We start from the raw sequence: 18,337 nt of genomic DNA, 5'->3' as shown, positions 1-18,337 counted from the left end.
AAGGAAAAGTTCAGTGGTAGGTGCCACGTCTCCTTTTTCCAATATCAACCGTAAAAGCCCAGCCCTCTATCTGGCAGTAGTATTTGTCATTACCCAAGTTGTCGCGGCTTGGAGAGTAGTAAACAATTTTTGTTCAAAGCGAGGGTACTTCTCAGATTTTCTGACAGTTAGGTAGATGAGCCACTGCTTTCCCAACCAAATCGAAAGCTATGATGTACAGTGATTTCGTAAACGAAATTGCCCATGAGTTAGCTAGATAGCATCGTTTGATAAAATAAAGCGTGGAGTACCTTCCAAATTCTGCAACTACACTTGACTTCTTAGCCGTCATCATATCCTGGCCTCTAAATCCTGAAAATTAAAAGATATACTGACCTGTAAAGCTGAAAAGTGCGTCGACTGGCATTTATGGAGACAGGTACCGGCCCAATGTAATATCAAATGTTCAATCTTCGATGTTTTTTAAAATTTGGTAATTGGTGTTTTGGATACATACATCTAAACAATTTACCTTTGAAACATATTTGTAATCCTGTTCCCGCATTAAACCACCAGTATCCTGCAAATATTTGAATGTGTTCCGTAAAGATCCACCAGTACAACCCTGATTACCATGCGATACACTACAATCTACAATCTGCTGCGGACTGAAAGCGTTATGGTATTTGAAATATTTACGTATTATCTTTCTAGTAAGAGAACTATTTTTGCAGAAAATATTTTTTATGAATAAGAAAATATTCCTATCCCATCTCATAACTCCTTAGCTCATATAAACTTGCGTACACATCCTATCAAACATGTATTGAAGAAAAATATCGGTGTTCCAATTGACTAATAACTTTTCAGTCTGGTCCGTGCTTACTCCAACCACATGGTCATGTGTCTCATTTCCACGGCCTCATGTCACCTACACAGTCATGGTAGAACGAATCTGATATACATATTTACGATTTGCATTACCTCAAGAGGTATATTGATAAAGATGCAAAAGCTCTGGGACTACACGTAAATACCGAGAAAACCAAATACATGATTCGGTCAGTCAACAACACGACACGCGATGACCTAAGTATTAACAACTTTGCTTTCGAAAATATCACTGAATTTAAATACTTGGGTTTTAAACTATCAGCAGATAAAGATTCGGCGATAGCTATTAACGACTGAATCCAAGCTGCAAATAACGCCTACTACGTTAACATAAAACTATTTAAATCAAAAGATTTGTCCAGAGCACAGAAAATAAGAATGTACAAAGTACTGATACGACCCGTCCTTACATATGGTGCAGAAATATGGACGCTGAAAACAAATGATATTCATCAGCTGATGTGCTTCGAAAGACGTATCATAAGGAAAATATATGGTCCGGTTGCAACAATAGATGACAGCTACCGCATTCGCTACAATAATGAAATCGAAGAAATCGTTCAAGGACAAAATATAATACGTTTTATCCAAGCCCAACGAATTAGATGGATTGGGCACGTACTGCGCATGCCGAAAGAGCGAAATGCTAGGAAAGCTTTTATTTTAACACCAATTGGAGGAAGAAAAAGAGGACGCCCACGAAAGCGATGGTTAGATGACGTCGAATCAGATCTTAAGCAAATGAACGTACACAACTGGAGAGATGTAGCCATGGATAGAATAAAGTGGAGAAAAATTGTTGATGAAGCTATGGTCCACCACGGACTGTGAGGCTAAGAAGAAGAAGATTACCTCAAGAGGTACTTTAAAGTTCATACTTTTACACCGCCAAATAGTTCAAAGCATAATTCAAGGATTGCTTGGGCCCTGCCTTGAAGCCCCGTAGGACAGGCCCTGCCTGTCCAAAAGAAAAGTGAAACTTATACACTGCCCTGGAGTCTTATTTTGAAGCCGTGGGGATATACTATCTCAGTAATCTGTGCCTTTTCTACCAGCATTACCATATATTTTCCTGCAATTTGTCTTCAATGTTTCGCACATATGAATGCCATGCTGCCATGAAAAGCTTTTCATAAGAAACTATCTGCCTCCAATTTCATATAACAACAATTTTTATGTACTCAAAATTTAAATAATTCAAGGATATCATATTTAAAATTTTATCATTGATTGTATTTTTGCTTACTGAAAACTTGCCTTACCTCAGATGTAACAGGCGCCCGGTTCGCTTGAATACCTGCCCCTCAATGTTCCTAGCTATGCTAAAAGCGTAACAGGAGCCGCAGGTTTTTTGATTATCCGGCTGCGTTTTGATGCCTTTTTCACGCCAGTCTATATTCTCTGGTGTTTGTTGCATCAGTAGTGAGCCCACAATCTGCGAGTCCATATCAATATCTGCTCTGAAGCCTTTATTTCGCAATAGACGTAGAAAGCCTTTCAGATAAGAGTCGCCGTTCTGCAATTGTGGCAAATATAAAGGTTATGCAAGGTTGAGAGAACATAGAAGATTGCTCATATCGCAATACTGCTACACGGTTCTCAGTCAATTTGACAGAATCAGAGGTAGTTTATATCAAAAAGATCCACATTTTTTACGAACATGTCTTTTTATTAAATTCCGTGTTTAAATAAAGGACATAAAATAATAGTTAATAAATAATTGGCGCGTACACTTCTGTTAGGTATTTGGCCACCTCTTATCGGTGGTGGGCATCTTGATGTTGTTCCACAAATGGAGCGCCCTACAGTTTTAAGCCGACTCCGAACAGAAAATGGTTTTTTACGAGGAGCTTTTTCATGACAGAAATACACTCGTAAGCTTTCCATTGTCTGACGAGGAGCGACCGCTATTAGAAACAACTTTTTCTATTATTTTTCTGTTTCATGCATGGAGATTCGGACGTGCGCACTTCCGAATGGTAGTCACGCGCTAACCCATCGGTTACGGCGGCCGCCTATAGACAAGGCATAACAGTTATGGGTTTTATGAGAAAATCGTTGCTCCGAGTGTATTTCTGCCATGAAAAAGCTCCTCATAAAAATATCTACCGTTCGGAGTCGGCTTGAAACTGCAGGTCCCTCCATAATCACATGCTGACAATAACAAAGATATTTGTTTAAATTTATAAATTATGTCATTGCAAAATTCATATCTAAGCTTCCTGTCGATCTGCGTAATCTTTATTCTTAATATCACTGGGCATACGTCCATATATGCAGTATGATACTTGCATTAAATGCCAGAAGTGTTGGGTGCGCATAAGAGCTAATTTGTAATCATAACATACATGCGTATATAATGGCGAGAGTCCTCATATCACATATGTAAGGAAACTCGTGCGAAATCGTGTGCGGTTTCTGGTTTATGTAATGGATGGAATTGCCAGCACTTTCAACAGTTGCAATTGTAACGGTAGAGAATAGGTCGAAACCGAATTCTAATACAGTCTTGGGGGAATAACCGGGAGTCCCCTTATGGCAGGTAAGGAACCTTATACAAAACCGCCTGCGTTGTCTGGCTTAGCGGGTAGCCATCTCTTGCAATGATTCTCCCTTAGTTTTCTCGGAACTTGGAGAGCTAGACCTCAGTATGGCTTCTAAATCCATTCTGAGAAGCAACCTTGAAGACTTGAATTTACCTCACTTAGAAGCTTTAAACTTCTACAATACAACTGCAGCGGACTCACGAGTAAGGTCGACGAGATAGTTGACTTTATGAGCCGACACAGTATCCCAATAGCTGCTGTCCAAGAAACCAAGCTGCACGCTAGGTCTCCCTGATCACCAGGGATGGCTTTAACATGTACAGTTATGATCGCGAGCGAGACTATGGTGGTGGCCTAGTGTTCATAGTCCACCACACAGTGCAGTATCGTCTCATTAATGAAGTCAGAGACAGCACCTTAAAATATCAAGATATAGCTGTCAGGCGATGCCGAGCTCGAAATGTATAATATTTACATACCCTCTGTCACCAGTTGCCCGGCAGGATCTCACCCTCACATAGGTGCGCTCATCAGAGGTGAAAACCGATTAGTTGTAGGTGACTTTAATAGGCATCACGATCTTTGCCATTCAAGCCTGCCAAACGATCGTAGGGGACAACTCTTGGCAGAGTAGATAGACGATTCGACATTCAGCACTGTGAACGACGACGCTTGCATCAGACCACTTGCCCATTATCTTCTCGATTGACAGACTTGCCGACTTTGTTTCCGCGAGTCACCGATCCTATATTAACTTTAACAAAACTAATTGGGCCGGATTCGCGGAAATCACGGAGGACACATTCGCCGCTCTTCCCATCCCCACTAATGTGAGCGCAGGCGAACGCGCATTCCGCTAGTTGCTCACAGCTGCTTCGGCTCGCTTCATCCAAGCTGGAAGGCTCAAGGACATCCGCAGAGATGCGCGAGCTATTTTAGACTACTTTTCACACCGTATCCTCCGGCCGACAGAACCAAGCGTCGTGCCACCAGACGGCTGATATTTTAGACGACTTTTCACACTGTATCCTCCGGCCGATAGAACCAAGCGTCGTGCCACCAGACGGCTGCACAAACTGACGAACTACAGTGCGCCACTTACTTTCTCGAGCGATGAGGTTCAGGGGGGCATAAATAAAACAAAAAGCCATTAGCCCTGACGGACTGAAAACGCTGATGCTGAAGCACCTGTGACTATTGGGAGTAGGATTTCTCACAAGGGTCTTCAATCTGTCCTTGATCACTCTCATCATCCCTGACAAGTGGAAAGCAGGGAGAGTAGTCCCACTACTGAAACCTGGAAAACCCGCCAACCAAGGGCAATCTCATCGTCCGATAACTCTCCTTTTCCTAGTAGTGAAAACACTTGAAGCCTTTCTATTCCCACTCTTTACGAAACATCTGGCCCCAGCCCCACATCAGCATGGTTTCCAACGAGTGCATAGCACTACCACTGTACTCACCGTCATTAACGCCCAGATAAATCGCGGCCTTAACCAAAACCCCCCTACGAGAGGACTGTCAAAGACGCGTTGGACTTGAAGAAGGCTTTCGACACAGTCAGCCATTCCACGCTACTAGATGATATTTATCAGTCGACATTCCCGCCAGGGTTGAAGAGGTGGTCCACCAACTATCTGAGCGGTTGTCACTCGTCAGTGATTTTTCGTGACCAATTTTCTAATCAGAGGAATATTAAGCAAGGTGCTCCGCAGGGTGGTATCCTTTCACCCTTGCTGTTCATCTTCTACATCTCGAAACTCCCCCAGCCACCAGAGAGAGTCTCCCTGGTTACATACGCTGACGACTGCACGATAATGGCGTCGGGCAATGACATCGATGGCCTGTGCTCCAGAGAGAACAACTATCTCACAGACCTTTCGCGCTTTTTCACTGGGAGGAATCTCCAACTTTCCCCCACTAAGTCCACGGCGACCCTCTTTACCACCTGGACAAAGGAGGTCGAACTGCCTCTCAAGATAAAAGTCGATGACACACCAATTCCGACGGAAAACAATCCCAAAATTTTAGGTGTAACCTTCGAAAGTTTGCTCTTCTTCTCTGTGCAAACAACTGCAATTGCCATTAAAATCCAAAATCGCAACAAGGTCCGCAAATCGCTTGCCGTCAGCACTTGGGGCAAAGACAAAGAATTGTTGCCATCGCTATTTCAGGCAATAGGCCACCGGTTTTAAACTATGCTCCGCCTGTCTTTTCGCCTGGAATCAGTGACACGTACGGGATAAAGCTCCAGACATGCCAAACACACATCTACTGGACCAGACAGTGTTTAGACAGACATTAAACGACATTCACCGGGAGACTGTTACCACTTTCATTAGCTCCCGTCCAGAGAATGCCGTAATCGATGTCCAACCACCACCCATTGCAGATGAAGAGCTCCAGCTTCCCCGTGAGACCCACATAACACTGGCACAATTACGTTCTTCTAACGAAGATGATATACTCTACATTGACGGGCTTCAATTACTGCTACAACAACAACAATATGAGTTTACGATTCTTTTCCACAGGGTGGAGGGTGATCAGATTGAAAGTATTTTTTCCAATAGGGTTTTTTTTGGCAAACCACTCGTAGATGGCTTCAGTTGAATTTTTAGGTTTGCAGACGTAGTACAAATGTAAAACACATTTTGTTATTTGATAGTTCTCAATTCTGCTTGAATCTACCCGACAAGTTTTCTTCTTCGGTGAGTTTTAAGCAGCTCTGATTGTCTTCGAATAATGTCCTTGGTGCAGTCTCCTGATGGTTCATATCTTCGAGAATTTTACGGATCCACCGAGCCTCTTTACATGCTTCTGATAGAGCGATGAATTCTGATTCAGGTGAAGATAGTGCCACACAGGTTTGCTTTCTGCAGCTCTAGCTAACTAAACCCATATACATAAAACCATATCCGCTGTTTGATTTTCTATCAACGTGATTTGGTGGGAATACAAAGGGATTGTCTACTTTGAACTCTTACCACCCAACTGAACGATCAATTCTGATGTCTAAATTGAACAACTAATGAAATTAAACAATGTAGTTGAAGAAAAGCGGAACTGGCCAATCGAAAAAGCATTGTCATCATCACAATGCAAGGCCACACACATCTTTGGCCACTCGGTAAAAATTATTCGAGCTTGGTTGGGATGTTTTTCCACATCCACCATAGAGTGCTAACCTTGCACCATCTGATTAGCTTTTGCTTCGATCTTTACAAAACTCCTTGAATGGTAAAAATTTCAATACTGATGATGTTAAATCGTACCTTATTCAGTTTTTTGGTAATAAAAGCCATATGATCGTGGAATTACGGCGCTGCCTGAAAGATGGCAAAAGGTTATTGATCAAAATGGGCAATAAATTACAGAATAAAGTTATTTGGTTAGGTTGGTTGGTTAAAGTGGTGATCCTTCCACAATCCAACTAGCGTTTCCGCACCATTTTGGTGCCACATCCTCATTACCAACTTGTGTAACGGTTATTTACAGCATGACTATATCCAGTCTGTGCGGTTTAAGAACCGTATTAGGTTGTTGACGTCTAAGCCAGACAGTTGTTCGATATTCTCGAACAGTGGTTGGCCCCGGGTTAACATTATGTCCTTCCATAGGGCAGGGCATTCACAAAGGAAATGGAAGATGGTCTCCTTTTTTCCGGTTGTTTACAACTGTGACAGTATATATTGTGAGGGATACCCATTTTGGCTGCTTGTTCTCCGATAGACCAAAAGCTAGTTATGACTGCCGTTAGTCTCCAGGCATCCCGTCGTTTCATTTTCATTAATGCCGACGATTGCTTGAGATTGTAGGTGGGCCATAACGTTCTGATAATTTTGCATTTCGTCTGGTCTTTCCACCTAAAATCCGCGATTCGGAGGTATTTTTGGGAAATTGTACTCTTGACTGCACCTAATGGTGTGAATACCGATTCTGCAAGAGCGTTATTCATGGCAGATCCCGCTCTTGCCACTTCATCTGCTTTTTCGTTACCTTCAATGTAGCTCGTTGGATGATCCCACTGATCGTGTTAGGACACAGTCCTCACGCCATTAACACCACATCATCAGCGTATGCCACCGCTTTTACCCCACTTCTATTAAGTTTTGTTAAGACTTTGCTAATAACGCATAACCAGAGAAGTGGAGACAATACTCTCCCTGTGGACCTTCTTGGTTATGCTGATATTACCCATATTAGCTTTGATTATCCTGGTTTTTAGTATAGAGATGACCCAATTGCTGATGCAATTGTCCACCACCTGCGAATGATAAGGCGAAAAGAGCTAGGTCGCTAACTGGGAGCGATCGAGCTACAAATACTGATGACTGAGCCAATAGGAAAACGTTCACGAATTTTTTCCCCACCCACCAAATAAATTGTGAAGGATAACTTGCTATTGGCTTTAGGGAAGAACAAAAACACTGTCCTTAAGAAGAATAGCAATGCTGAGCCGGCATATGTTAAAGGTCCTGCGACAAATCAGGCAGGAGAATGAACAAAAGTCATGAAGCAGAAACGTGCGAAAAGCAAGCATACACGGCCAGACGCCATAGTTGTTAAGAAATCAGGGGATCTTTTCTATGCAGATATTCTCAAAATTGTGAAAAATGAAGAGACTTTAAAATGCATGAGTTCAATGGTACGTAAAATCCGAAAATCGGCTCAGGGAGATCTGGTATTTCAACTTAGCGAGTCTTATGAGGAAAATACCTCAAAGCTTCAAGCTGCAGTGGGGCAAGTATTAGGTGGAAAAGCAGAGGTGAAAAAATTCACAGATATCACACAGTTGGAAATTCGTAACATCGATGAGGTTACAACTCATGACAAAATCTGTCAAGCCGTTAATGACCTCTAGGTTAATAACCTAGAGCCGTCAAACATTCGATCTTTGCGTAAAGCATACGGTGGCACCCAAACAGCTTCTGTGACACTACCTACGGACTGGGCGATGAAAGTAATTAGCATCGGGAAAATACGTATAGGTTGGGTTGTTTGTCGCATACGTAAAAGACTTCAACCCCAACGATACACAGTGGTCCCGCCGCGTAGGAAGAGCGGTCATAAGAACTTTTGGCGTGATAAATGACTTTTTAGAACGTTTTTAAGTTGAGAAATGTTTTTATTTGTTAAAAATACATTAAGACATTTTAAAAGTAATATATATATAATAAGAATATATATAAGATATAATAATAATAATACATAATAAAGTAATATATAATTAATATAAAAAGTCAAAGGAAAATTAGGTACACACATTTTTTATATAAAATTTTTTTGTTTCGTTTAAAGTTCTGCATAAATCTTAAATTATAAACAATAATAGAAAAAAAAACATTAAATTCCGAAAGGATGAGCATAAAGTATACTTTGATGACAGTTAACTTATTCTTATTTATGAAAGCAACAATAAAATATTCACTTCCAAAAAAGTTAATGTACTTAGAAATACAAAACTTTTAACTCAATAAATCTAACACTTCTCTTGACAGCATAAATTTCTTTTTAAATGGTAATTTTCGTAGACTAGATATAAATGGATCGGAATTAAGAAGAAGCCTGTGCAAAAGATCCGTGTTAGTTACAGTTCTTGAGTGCTTTCTGGTATTGTCACGTCTGAATTGTTTCACTAATTCATTACATGATTCAGCTGCCTCCTCTGATAATTCTCCAATTGATAATAAACAATGGTCGATCACCTCCGACCCATGGATGATCATTTTATGAACTGATGCAGGTAAATTATACCATGAATATTTACTAACTTGAATTTTAGCATTGTCTAGTGCGTATATTTTGAATTTATTCGAATTCATTTTAAAACCAGATGAAAAACATTGTAGGAGATAACTACATCTGTATATAACGTGTTTGTCTATTCCTGTGATTTCGGATGATATGGTTGAATGAAGGAAACATTTTCGTGCTGTATTTCCATCATTAGAGGTGCCACTTCCTCCACTTCGCGGTTTGTCAACTATCAAGCTTAATTGTTCTCTAAACTCCCTCTGAACAAATTCCTTTCTCTTAGCTAAAAGTGCTTTTTCCTCGGATGAACGTGCTTGCCACCTTTTAAATTCGATTGTATAAGAAACATGAATAAAGTATTGAAAAAATCCGTGAACAGATCCAAGAAACACGATTTTCAACGTCTTCTAAGGTTAAATTCTCAGAGTTTGGTAAAGCTTGAATTATGTTCTTCAGTATGTGGCGACATCTATCAACATCATTTTTAATGCTATTGTAACATAACCACGTGTCCAGAATATGCATGCGCGTAAATGAACACTTCAAATTTACACCTAAAACAAAAAAAAAATCTTTATTAGCAATCTTGGTAGAATCACATTTTTCAAAATCCTACACATAGGTACAGATTAGACCCGGTATCAAGCGCAATCGCAGGTCATCGCAGCTGGAAATTATTTTTCCTTAAAGAGGACATACGTAAGAATATTTTAATGTATGTTTCATTTGTGCAGATTCATGCGAACTTAGTTAAAACTTTACAAACTTCTTATAAAAAAAATAAACGGCAAATCTTAAAGTACGTATTTCGTACGGTCTGAAAACCTATTAAATAATAATTAAAAAAGATAACAAAACGTTTAACATGTCGTACATACCTTCAACTTGAATTTCTATTGTACAACAGGTCATAAACACAGTAATGCTCAGAAAAATAACGCTTCCCGGAACTGCGTAAGTACGGAGCGGAGACCACGCTAACTATCACTTTTCAAATTCTCTTTCTTTGGAGGCACAATTAAAAGTGAATTGCTTGTGCAGCTGAAATTTCTTTTGTACTCTAAGTTACTATGACTAATGAACTAACATTTAGCTAAATAGTGTTGCATAATTTCAACATGACTATTTTCATCCAATGTCCTATGGCGGAACCACTGTGCGATGCTTCAAATGCCTTGGACTGGGCCACACTTCCAGATATTGAACGAGCAATGACGATTTCAAGGACGCTTGTTTTAAGTGCGGTGAAAAAGGTCGCCTTTCTAAAAAGTGCACCAATTCCCCAAAATGCATATTATGCATTAAAAATAATGCTTGCAAAATTGGTTATTACAGTAGCAGTAGCAAATGCCCTATTTATCTCGAAGCCTTACAAAATCTTAGGAAAAATTAGAGTTTTACAACTCAACTTAAATCATTGCGCAGCAGCTCTAGACCTAATAAGCCGAACCGTCCTGGAACTTAACGTTGATGTAGCGGTACTATGCGAGCCTTACAAGCCATAGGCATCAAACTAGCTGCAAGACACCAGCGGAAAATCAGCTATTTGGTGCTGCAAAAACCAGACAAATACCATGACGTACGAGATTGGGAAATCGGAATTTATCTGCGCCAAAGTAAACGACCTATATATTTGTAGTGTCTATATACCACCCAGCGCTCCGATTGATACCTATACGAGACTGTTTTGAAGACGATTATCGACGCTGAGAGTAGGAATAATTTTTTTATTGCTGGCGACTTCAATGCATGTGCGCAGGAATGGGGTTGCCCAAGAACAAGCCCTAGTGCGAAAATCCTCCTCGAAAGTATAGCATGCTTAGACGGAGCCCTTCTCAATACTGGGACGCAACACACCTTTAGTCGCAACGGATTTGAGTCGGCCATCGATCTAACATTTGCTAGTTCAGGTATCGCTAGATTATGCCAATGGGGCATAAAAGTAGTATACACCCACAGCGATCACGCAGCGATAATTTGCGACATAAAAACTAGCAACAAACATTCAGTCTCCACTCGGCAGCCATCAGGTTGGAAGATCAACACGCTTGATACTGAAGTGTTTAAGATAATGCTACAAAACTAAATGCGTAATGAAGAGTATTACAGCGGCCTGTGATGCATCGATGAAAAGAAAAACTGCATATAAATCGCAAAGTGCTGTTTACTGGTGGAATGAGAGAATTTCCATGCTTCGTAAGGAATGCCTAAAGGCTAGAAGGAAATTTCAAAGGTCTAGAGGGAGAGTAAACTTTCTAAAAAGTATGGTATGTTTTAAAGCAGCAAGAAAAGCTTTTACAAACGCTATAAATGAGAGTAAGCGAAACAGCTTTTTGGAACTTTACGATGACGCCGAAAGAAACCCTTGAGGTTCCACATACAGGATAGTAGCCAAAAAGCTTAAGAGCAGCAAATCCGCAGCGCCTATGTGCCCGTCTTTCATGGCTAAAATCTTGGATACGTTATTTCCTAAACATAAACGTTTGGTGTCCCCAATCAACAACACCAAGTTAACCAATTTCGACTTCATTACAGAGGATGAAATAATATGGGCTACAAGCAGTTTAACAGACTCAAAAGCCCCTGGACCGGATGGAGTGCCAAATAAATGCTTGAAGCTAGCAATCGAACAACAAATCAAAGTGTTTAGCAACTAATTTAATAGTTGCCTTTCGTAGGGCACCTTTCCATCAATTTGGAAACGCCAAAATTTAATCATGGAGGAGCCGTCGAGCTACAGACCAATATGTCTAACCGACTCTGCGGGTAAGGTGCTCGAACGAATTTTATCCGATCGACTAGACGCGGAAGTCAGATCAAAGGGAGGCCTGTCTGAAAATCAATTCGGATTTAGAAAGGGGAAGTCAAAGATAGATGCAGTATCTTCAGCAATCCAGCTTGCAACGAAAGCAATCAGCGGCACCCGCTGGGTAAATGGCACCAAAGAGTACAGCCTGATTATCACCCTAGACGTCAGAAATGCATTCAACTCTGCAAACTGGGCGAAAACCTTAGACGCCCTAGAGCGAATTGGGGTCTCCATGTACCTGAGGAGAATATTGCGCAGTTACTTCGATGACCGAATTCTATGGTACAGTACATCAAAGGGACGAAAAAAAGTTAAAATAACAAGTGGCGTTCCACAGGTTCTCGGGTACGACGGTGTTCTCCGTGTCAGGATTCCAGAAAGAACCACGATAATTGGCTTTGCCGACGACATTGCCGTTGTGGTAACGGCTAAAAATCTAGGCGATATCCGCAACAATGCAATCCATGCGGTTTTCAGCGTGCAATCTTGGCTAGCCCAAAATAAGCTAGGCCTAGCGCAACAAAAGATCGAATCAATCCTTATATCCAGCAGAAAAAAGCCAGAAGAGATCTCTTTTAGAATCGGGACTTCAACATAACGACCACTCCCGCAATCAAATACTTGGGAATAATGATAGACAAAACGCTGTCTTTCAAAACACACTTCGAGTACGCCAACAAAGAAGCATCCACCACCACGACGGCGCTGTCGAGGCTGATGTTAAACGTATGAGGACCAACACAAAATCGCCGGCAGCTTCTGGCTAATGTCGGGAAAAGCCAAATTTTGTATGGTGCTCCAGTGCAGGCGAATAAAACAGATAATTTATCTTCCTTTCGAGGTCTACAGTCTACCTACCGATTGCGCGCACTACGCGTATGTAGCGCATTTAAAACGGTGTCCGACGATGCAGCCTTAGTAATATCTGGCATGTACCCGCTAGGCATATTAGCATTGGAAACTGCCCAAATAGCGAGAGCACAGCGACCTATAAGTCCGTCTACTAGGGCCGCGTTACGATATAATTTCATCGACGAGTGGCAAACTAGGTGGGACAACTCGGCCAAAGGGCGTTGGACGCACAGATGCATTCCCAACCTAAAGCTTTCGTTAAAGAGGCCACATGGAGAAGTGGACTTCTACCTGACCCAGTTTTTGAGTGGCAATGGATGCTTCAAAGCATATCTATACAGGTTTAACCACGACGACAATCCTTATTGCGACTACTGCGATGGAAACATTTTAGAGGACATTCACCACATACTCTTCACATGCTCGCGCTCCCGTTCTGCAAACGAAAGACTGTATAGAACCTTTGGAGAACCTCCTTCGCCGGAAATATTCGTACATCACATGCTGCGCTCGAAGGAACAGTGGAATACGGCATGCGACTTAGTGGCCGGGATTATGAAGGAGATGAGGCGCCTGGAAAGACTTCGACACAGCAACGGCAACTAATCGCCTTCTCTCAACGCGAAGTAATACTTTACGGCTGTCCCGCGGAGAGAGGTGATGGAGAGAAACTGGCTCAGCCCGGTTTCAGAAGGCCACTTGAGGGTAGCGCGCTATCACAATGCCTAAAAAAAAACAAAAACAAACCCCCGCACGACACTAACCACCTTTTCACATGCTCTTCAAAACCCACTCATCTAACACCCCTCTCCCTCTGGACCCAACCTGTCGAAACAGCATGTTTCCCTTTAGATGAGCCTGACGAAGATGATATACTCTACATTGACGGGCTTCAATTACTGCTACAACAACAACAACTTGAGTTTACGATTCTTTTCCAAAGGGCGGAGAAGGAGAGGCTTTTAACTCAGATAAAGGGTGATCAGATTGGAAGTATTTTTCCCAATAGGGTTTTTTTTTGACAGACCACTCGTGACTACTGTCAAACTATTGGCTTGGCAACTAAGTAATTGCGGTTTTAACTCATAGATGGCTTCAGTAGAATTTTAAGATTTGCAGACGTAGTACAAATGTTAAACACATTTTGTTATTTGATAGTTCTCAATTCTGCTTGAATCTACCCGACAAGTTTTCTTCTTCGGTGAGTTTTAAGCAGCTCTGATTGTCTTCGAATAATGACCTTGGTGCAGTCTCCTGATGGTTCATATCTTCGAGAATTTTACTGATCCACCGAGCCTCTTTACATGCTTCTGATAGAGCGATGAATTCTGCTTCAGGTGAAGATAGTGCCACACAGGTTTGCTTTCTGCAGCTCTAGCTAACTAAACCCATATACATAAAACCATATCCGCTGTTTGATTTTCTATCAACGTGATTTGGTGGGAATACAAAGGGATTGTCTACTTTGAACTCTTACCATCCAACTGAACGATCAATTCTGATGTCTAAATTGAACAACTAATGAAATAAAACAATGTAGTTGAAGAAAAGCGAAACTGACCAATCGAAAAAGCATTGTCATCATCACAATGCAAGGCCACACACATCTTTGGCCACTCGGTAAAAATTATTCGAGCTTGGTTGGGATGTTTTTCCACATCCACCATAGAGTGCTAACCTTGCACCATCTGATTAGCTTTTGCTTCGATCTTTACAAAACTCCTTGAATGGTAAAAATTTCAATACTGATGATGTTAAACCGTACCTTATTCAGTTTTTTGGTAATAAAAACCATATGATCGTGGAATTACGGCGCTGCCTGAAAGATTGCAAAAGGTTATTGATCAAAATGGGCAATAAATTACAGAATAAAGTTATTTGGTTGGGTTGGTTGGTTAAAGTGGTGATCCTTCAACAATCCAACTAGCTTTTCCGCACCATTTTGTTGCCACATCCTCGTTACCAACTTGTGTAACGGTTATTTACAGCATGACTATATCCAGTCTGTGCGATTTAAGAACCGTATTAGGTTGTTGACGTCTAAGCCAGACAATTGTTCGATATTCTCGAACAGCGGTTGGCCCCGAGCTAACATTCTGTCCTTCCATAGGGCAGGAAATGGAAGATTGTTTCCTTTTTCTCCGGTTGTTTACAACTGTGACAGTATATATTGTGAGGGATACCCATTTTGGCTGCTTGTTCTCTGATAGACCAAAAGCCAGTTATGACTGCCGTTAGTCTCCAGGCGTCCCGTCGTTTCATTCTCATTAATGCCGACGATTGCTTGAGGTTGTAGGTGGGCCATAACGTTCTGATAATTTTGCTTTCGTCTGGTCTTTCCACCTACAATCCGCGATTCGGAGGTATTTTTGGGAAATTGTGCTCTTGACTGCACCTAATGGTGTGAATACCGATTCTGCAAGAGCGTTATTCATGGCAGATCCCCCTCTTGCCACTTCATCTGCTTTTTCGTTACCTTCAATGTTCCGATGTCCCGGGACCCAGATTAAGGTAACTTTATGGTTTTCACTCAAAATGGTGAGGCTATTCCTGCTTTGTTCCACCACTTTAGAGGTTGTAGTAGCCGAACCCAGTGCCTGGATTGCAGCTTAGCTATCCGAAAGAATAGCGATATTGCCCTTAAAAGAGAAATCTGCGATTAGTAGCCTACAGGCATCCCCAATTGCCAGTACTTCCGCCTGGAAGACACTGCTGGTATTAGAGAGACACACAGATTTCTCAACTTTAAGTCTGTGAGAATATATACCAGCTCCAACACCGCAGCCCATTTTACTGCCAACCGTATAGACTGTAGTGTCGAAGTTGTTTAGAGAGAATCCCCAATTCCATTCTTCCTTAGATGGAAAGAAAGTGGCAAAATTCCTATTGAATGTTACCGTCGGGACGATGTAGTCAGTTCTCAACGAGATTAACTGAGTTTGTCGCAATAATAGACTAGCATGGCCATACGTTTTTTCTTTCCAGCGGCCCGCTTGATTTAACCTAAAGGCACTCATGGTTGCCGTCTTCTTAATATGTAGGTCAATTGGAATAACGTGTGTCAGTGCATTGAGAGCCTCTCTAGGACATGATCTGATTGCACCGAGCGTTATTGCACAGGCTGATCTTTGTATTCTGCCGAGTAGTTTGGTATTGTACTCTCTCCCTAGAGCCTTCCACACAACTACCGAACCATCTGATAAAATAGGTCGTATAACCGTCTTATACAGCCATAATGTAGGCTTAGGTTGAAGACCCCATCTTCTTCCAGGCATACGTTTACAGGCATATAAAGCAATTTCGGCCTTCCTTACCCGTTCTTCAACATTTAATTTCGAGCTTAGCTTGGAGTCCAGAATTACCCCTAAGTACTTTGCGCTGGGTGATAGTGGGAGAGTTTATCCGTTAATATTTGGTAGGGTAAAAGTTGATACCTTATATCTGGTGGTGAAAAGCATAAGTTCTGATTTACGCGGGTTTCAACCTATTCCACAGCCTGTGACCCAAGAGGTAAGCTCGTTGGATGATCCCACTGATCGTATTAGGACGCAGTCCTGACGCCATTAACACCACATCATCAACTTACGCCACCGCTTTTACCCCACCTCTATTAAGTTTTGTTAAGACTTTGCTAATAACGCATAACCAGAGAAGTGGAGACAATACTCCCCCTGTGGAGTGCCCCTGTGGACCTTCTTGGTTATGCTGATATTACCCATATTAACCCCGATGATCCTGGTTTCTAGCATAGAGATGACCCAATTACTGATGCAATTGTCCACCTCTAAGTCTATCAACGCCCGTTGGATGGAATCTGTACTAACGTTATTAAATGCGCCTCCTGTGTCAAGAAATGCTTCCAATGTGTACTGTTTGCTTTCTAGAGACCCTTCTATTGTTCGGATTACCTCGTGAATCGCTGTCTCCGTCGATTTGCCTTTGAGGTAAGCATGTTGTGCAATTGATATACTAGAGCCCTCCAGCGAGCTTCTAATGTGTATGTCTAAAACCCGTTCAAATGTTTTTAGAAGGAAGGACGACAGACTAATTGGCCTAAAGTCCTTCGCTGATTCATGTCCCCTCCTGCCTATTTTTGGAATGAAGACAACTTTAACAGGTTTCCAGCTATTTGGAATATAACCAAGGTTTAGACACGCTTTGACAATTTCCATTAGCCAAGTTAAAATGTTTTCAAGAGTTTCTTGTAACATCTTGGAAAAAATCCCATCAGGGCCTGGAGATTTGAAAGGTGAAAATGAATTGATTGCCCGTGCAACCTTCTCTTTTGTGACTATTACATCATTGCGCCTCCGCCGGATTCTACCTACATCGCTATCGTGGGTGCTACATCTCGGAAAATGAGTGTTTAAGAGAAGTTCTAGAGACTCTTCTGCCGTAGAAGTCCAAGTGCTATCTAGCCTCTTGGGGCCATTGAGTGATCTTTGGACAAAATACAGTTGCGCCGCGCAGAATCTCTGGTAGGTTCGATCGAAGAACAAAAATCTCTCCAGCTTTCCTTTTTGGCGGCCCTAGTTGCCTTTTTGTACTGTCTCCGACTTTCTCTGTACAATTGCCAATTATCTGTAGAGTAGCTGAGATTAAATTTTGATCTGGCTTCTTCCTTTAATTTCGAGAGCGCATTGCTCCACCAGAATTTTTTGCTATATTTAATTGGACACGACGTTTTGTAGGCCCTACTGAGTGTCTTCACCAATGATGTAACCCTACTCTCAAGGTTTTCCGCGAGAGTAATTTGGCTGTTCGGAATGCTTCCCAACCTGTTATTTACTTTACTTTTGAACTTTCCAAATAGTTCTTAATGAGTTTCGATACAGTAAGGGTGTATTCACCCTCAGATGTAGCTCGTAAAGGATCAAGCTGTGATCCGAGAAAGAATACTTTTTGGCGACCCTCCCTTTGTCTACCCTTACTGAACTGTTTTCGGACAGTAGAGTAATATCAATCACTTCCGCCCATCCCCTAAAGTACTGGAAAGGTGAAAGTGGGATATTACCTTTGTGACATACCGTCACGTTAGTAATAAAAATAAAATCAGTAAAAGACTCACCTCATTCATTCGTTTCCGAACTGGACCATAGAGAGTGCCTTGGGTTGACGTCGCATCCGAGTAGCAGGTTTTTGTTTCTAGCTTCAAGCACAATCCGACGAACCTCTTCGGGTGGTGCTGGCCGATCATATGCCATGTAGATGGAAGCCAGTATTATGCCGACACCGTCGGCGGTTTCCACCTCAACAGCTGTCACATCCTGTAAACAATATGATGGCATTAAAAATATGTTCCAATATTTTTGAGCTACAATAGAAGATCTGGGGATACCTTCAGTCCGTTTGTAGAAGAGGCTGTGGTTTTTTCCAGTCGACCCCTTCACCTCGGTGTTCCGCAGCCAAGGCTCCTGGATTAGTGCGATGTCGACGTACTCCTCTGCCAGAAGAACGGTTGGGTTGTCCGTTGCAATCCGCGAGTGCTGCAGGTTTATTT

At 41.8% G+C, this 18,337-nt stretch overlaps 1 protein-coding gene across 1 annotated transcript in view; it reads right to left on the bottom strand.

The window, feature by feature from the left end:
• Positions 1-18,034, bottom strand: part of LOC128869670 (procathepsin L-like) — a 43,971-nt gene extending 25,937 nt beyond the window's left edge. The window contains 4 exon segments of the mRNA XM_054112255.1: positions 376-436; positions 439-647; positions 2,136-2,389; positions 17,906-18,034. Of these exon segments, the coding sequence (XP_053968230.1) occupies positions 376-436; positions 439-647; positions 2,136-2,389; positions 17,906-18,034 (653 nt within the window).
• Positions 18,035-18,337: the final 303 nt, after the last annotated feature.

Source organism: Anastrepha ludens, chromosome X (assembly GCF_028408465.1).
Source record: "Anastrepha ludens isolate Willacy chromosome X, idAnaLude1.1, whole genome shotgun sequence".
In the NCBI taxonomy this organism is placed as follows: domain Eukaryota; kingdom Metazoa; phylum Arthropoda; class Insecta; order Diptera; family Tephritidae; genus Anastrepha; species Anastrepha ludens.
The sequence above is the reverse complement of the archived record's forward strand: the minus strand, read 5'-3'. Positions and strand labels throughout refer to the sequence as shown.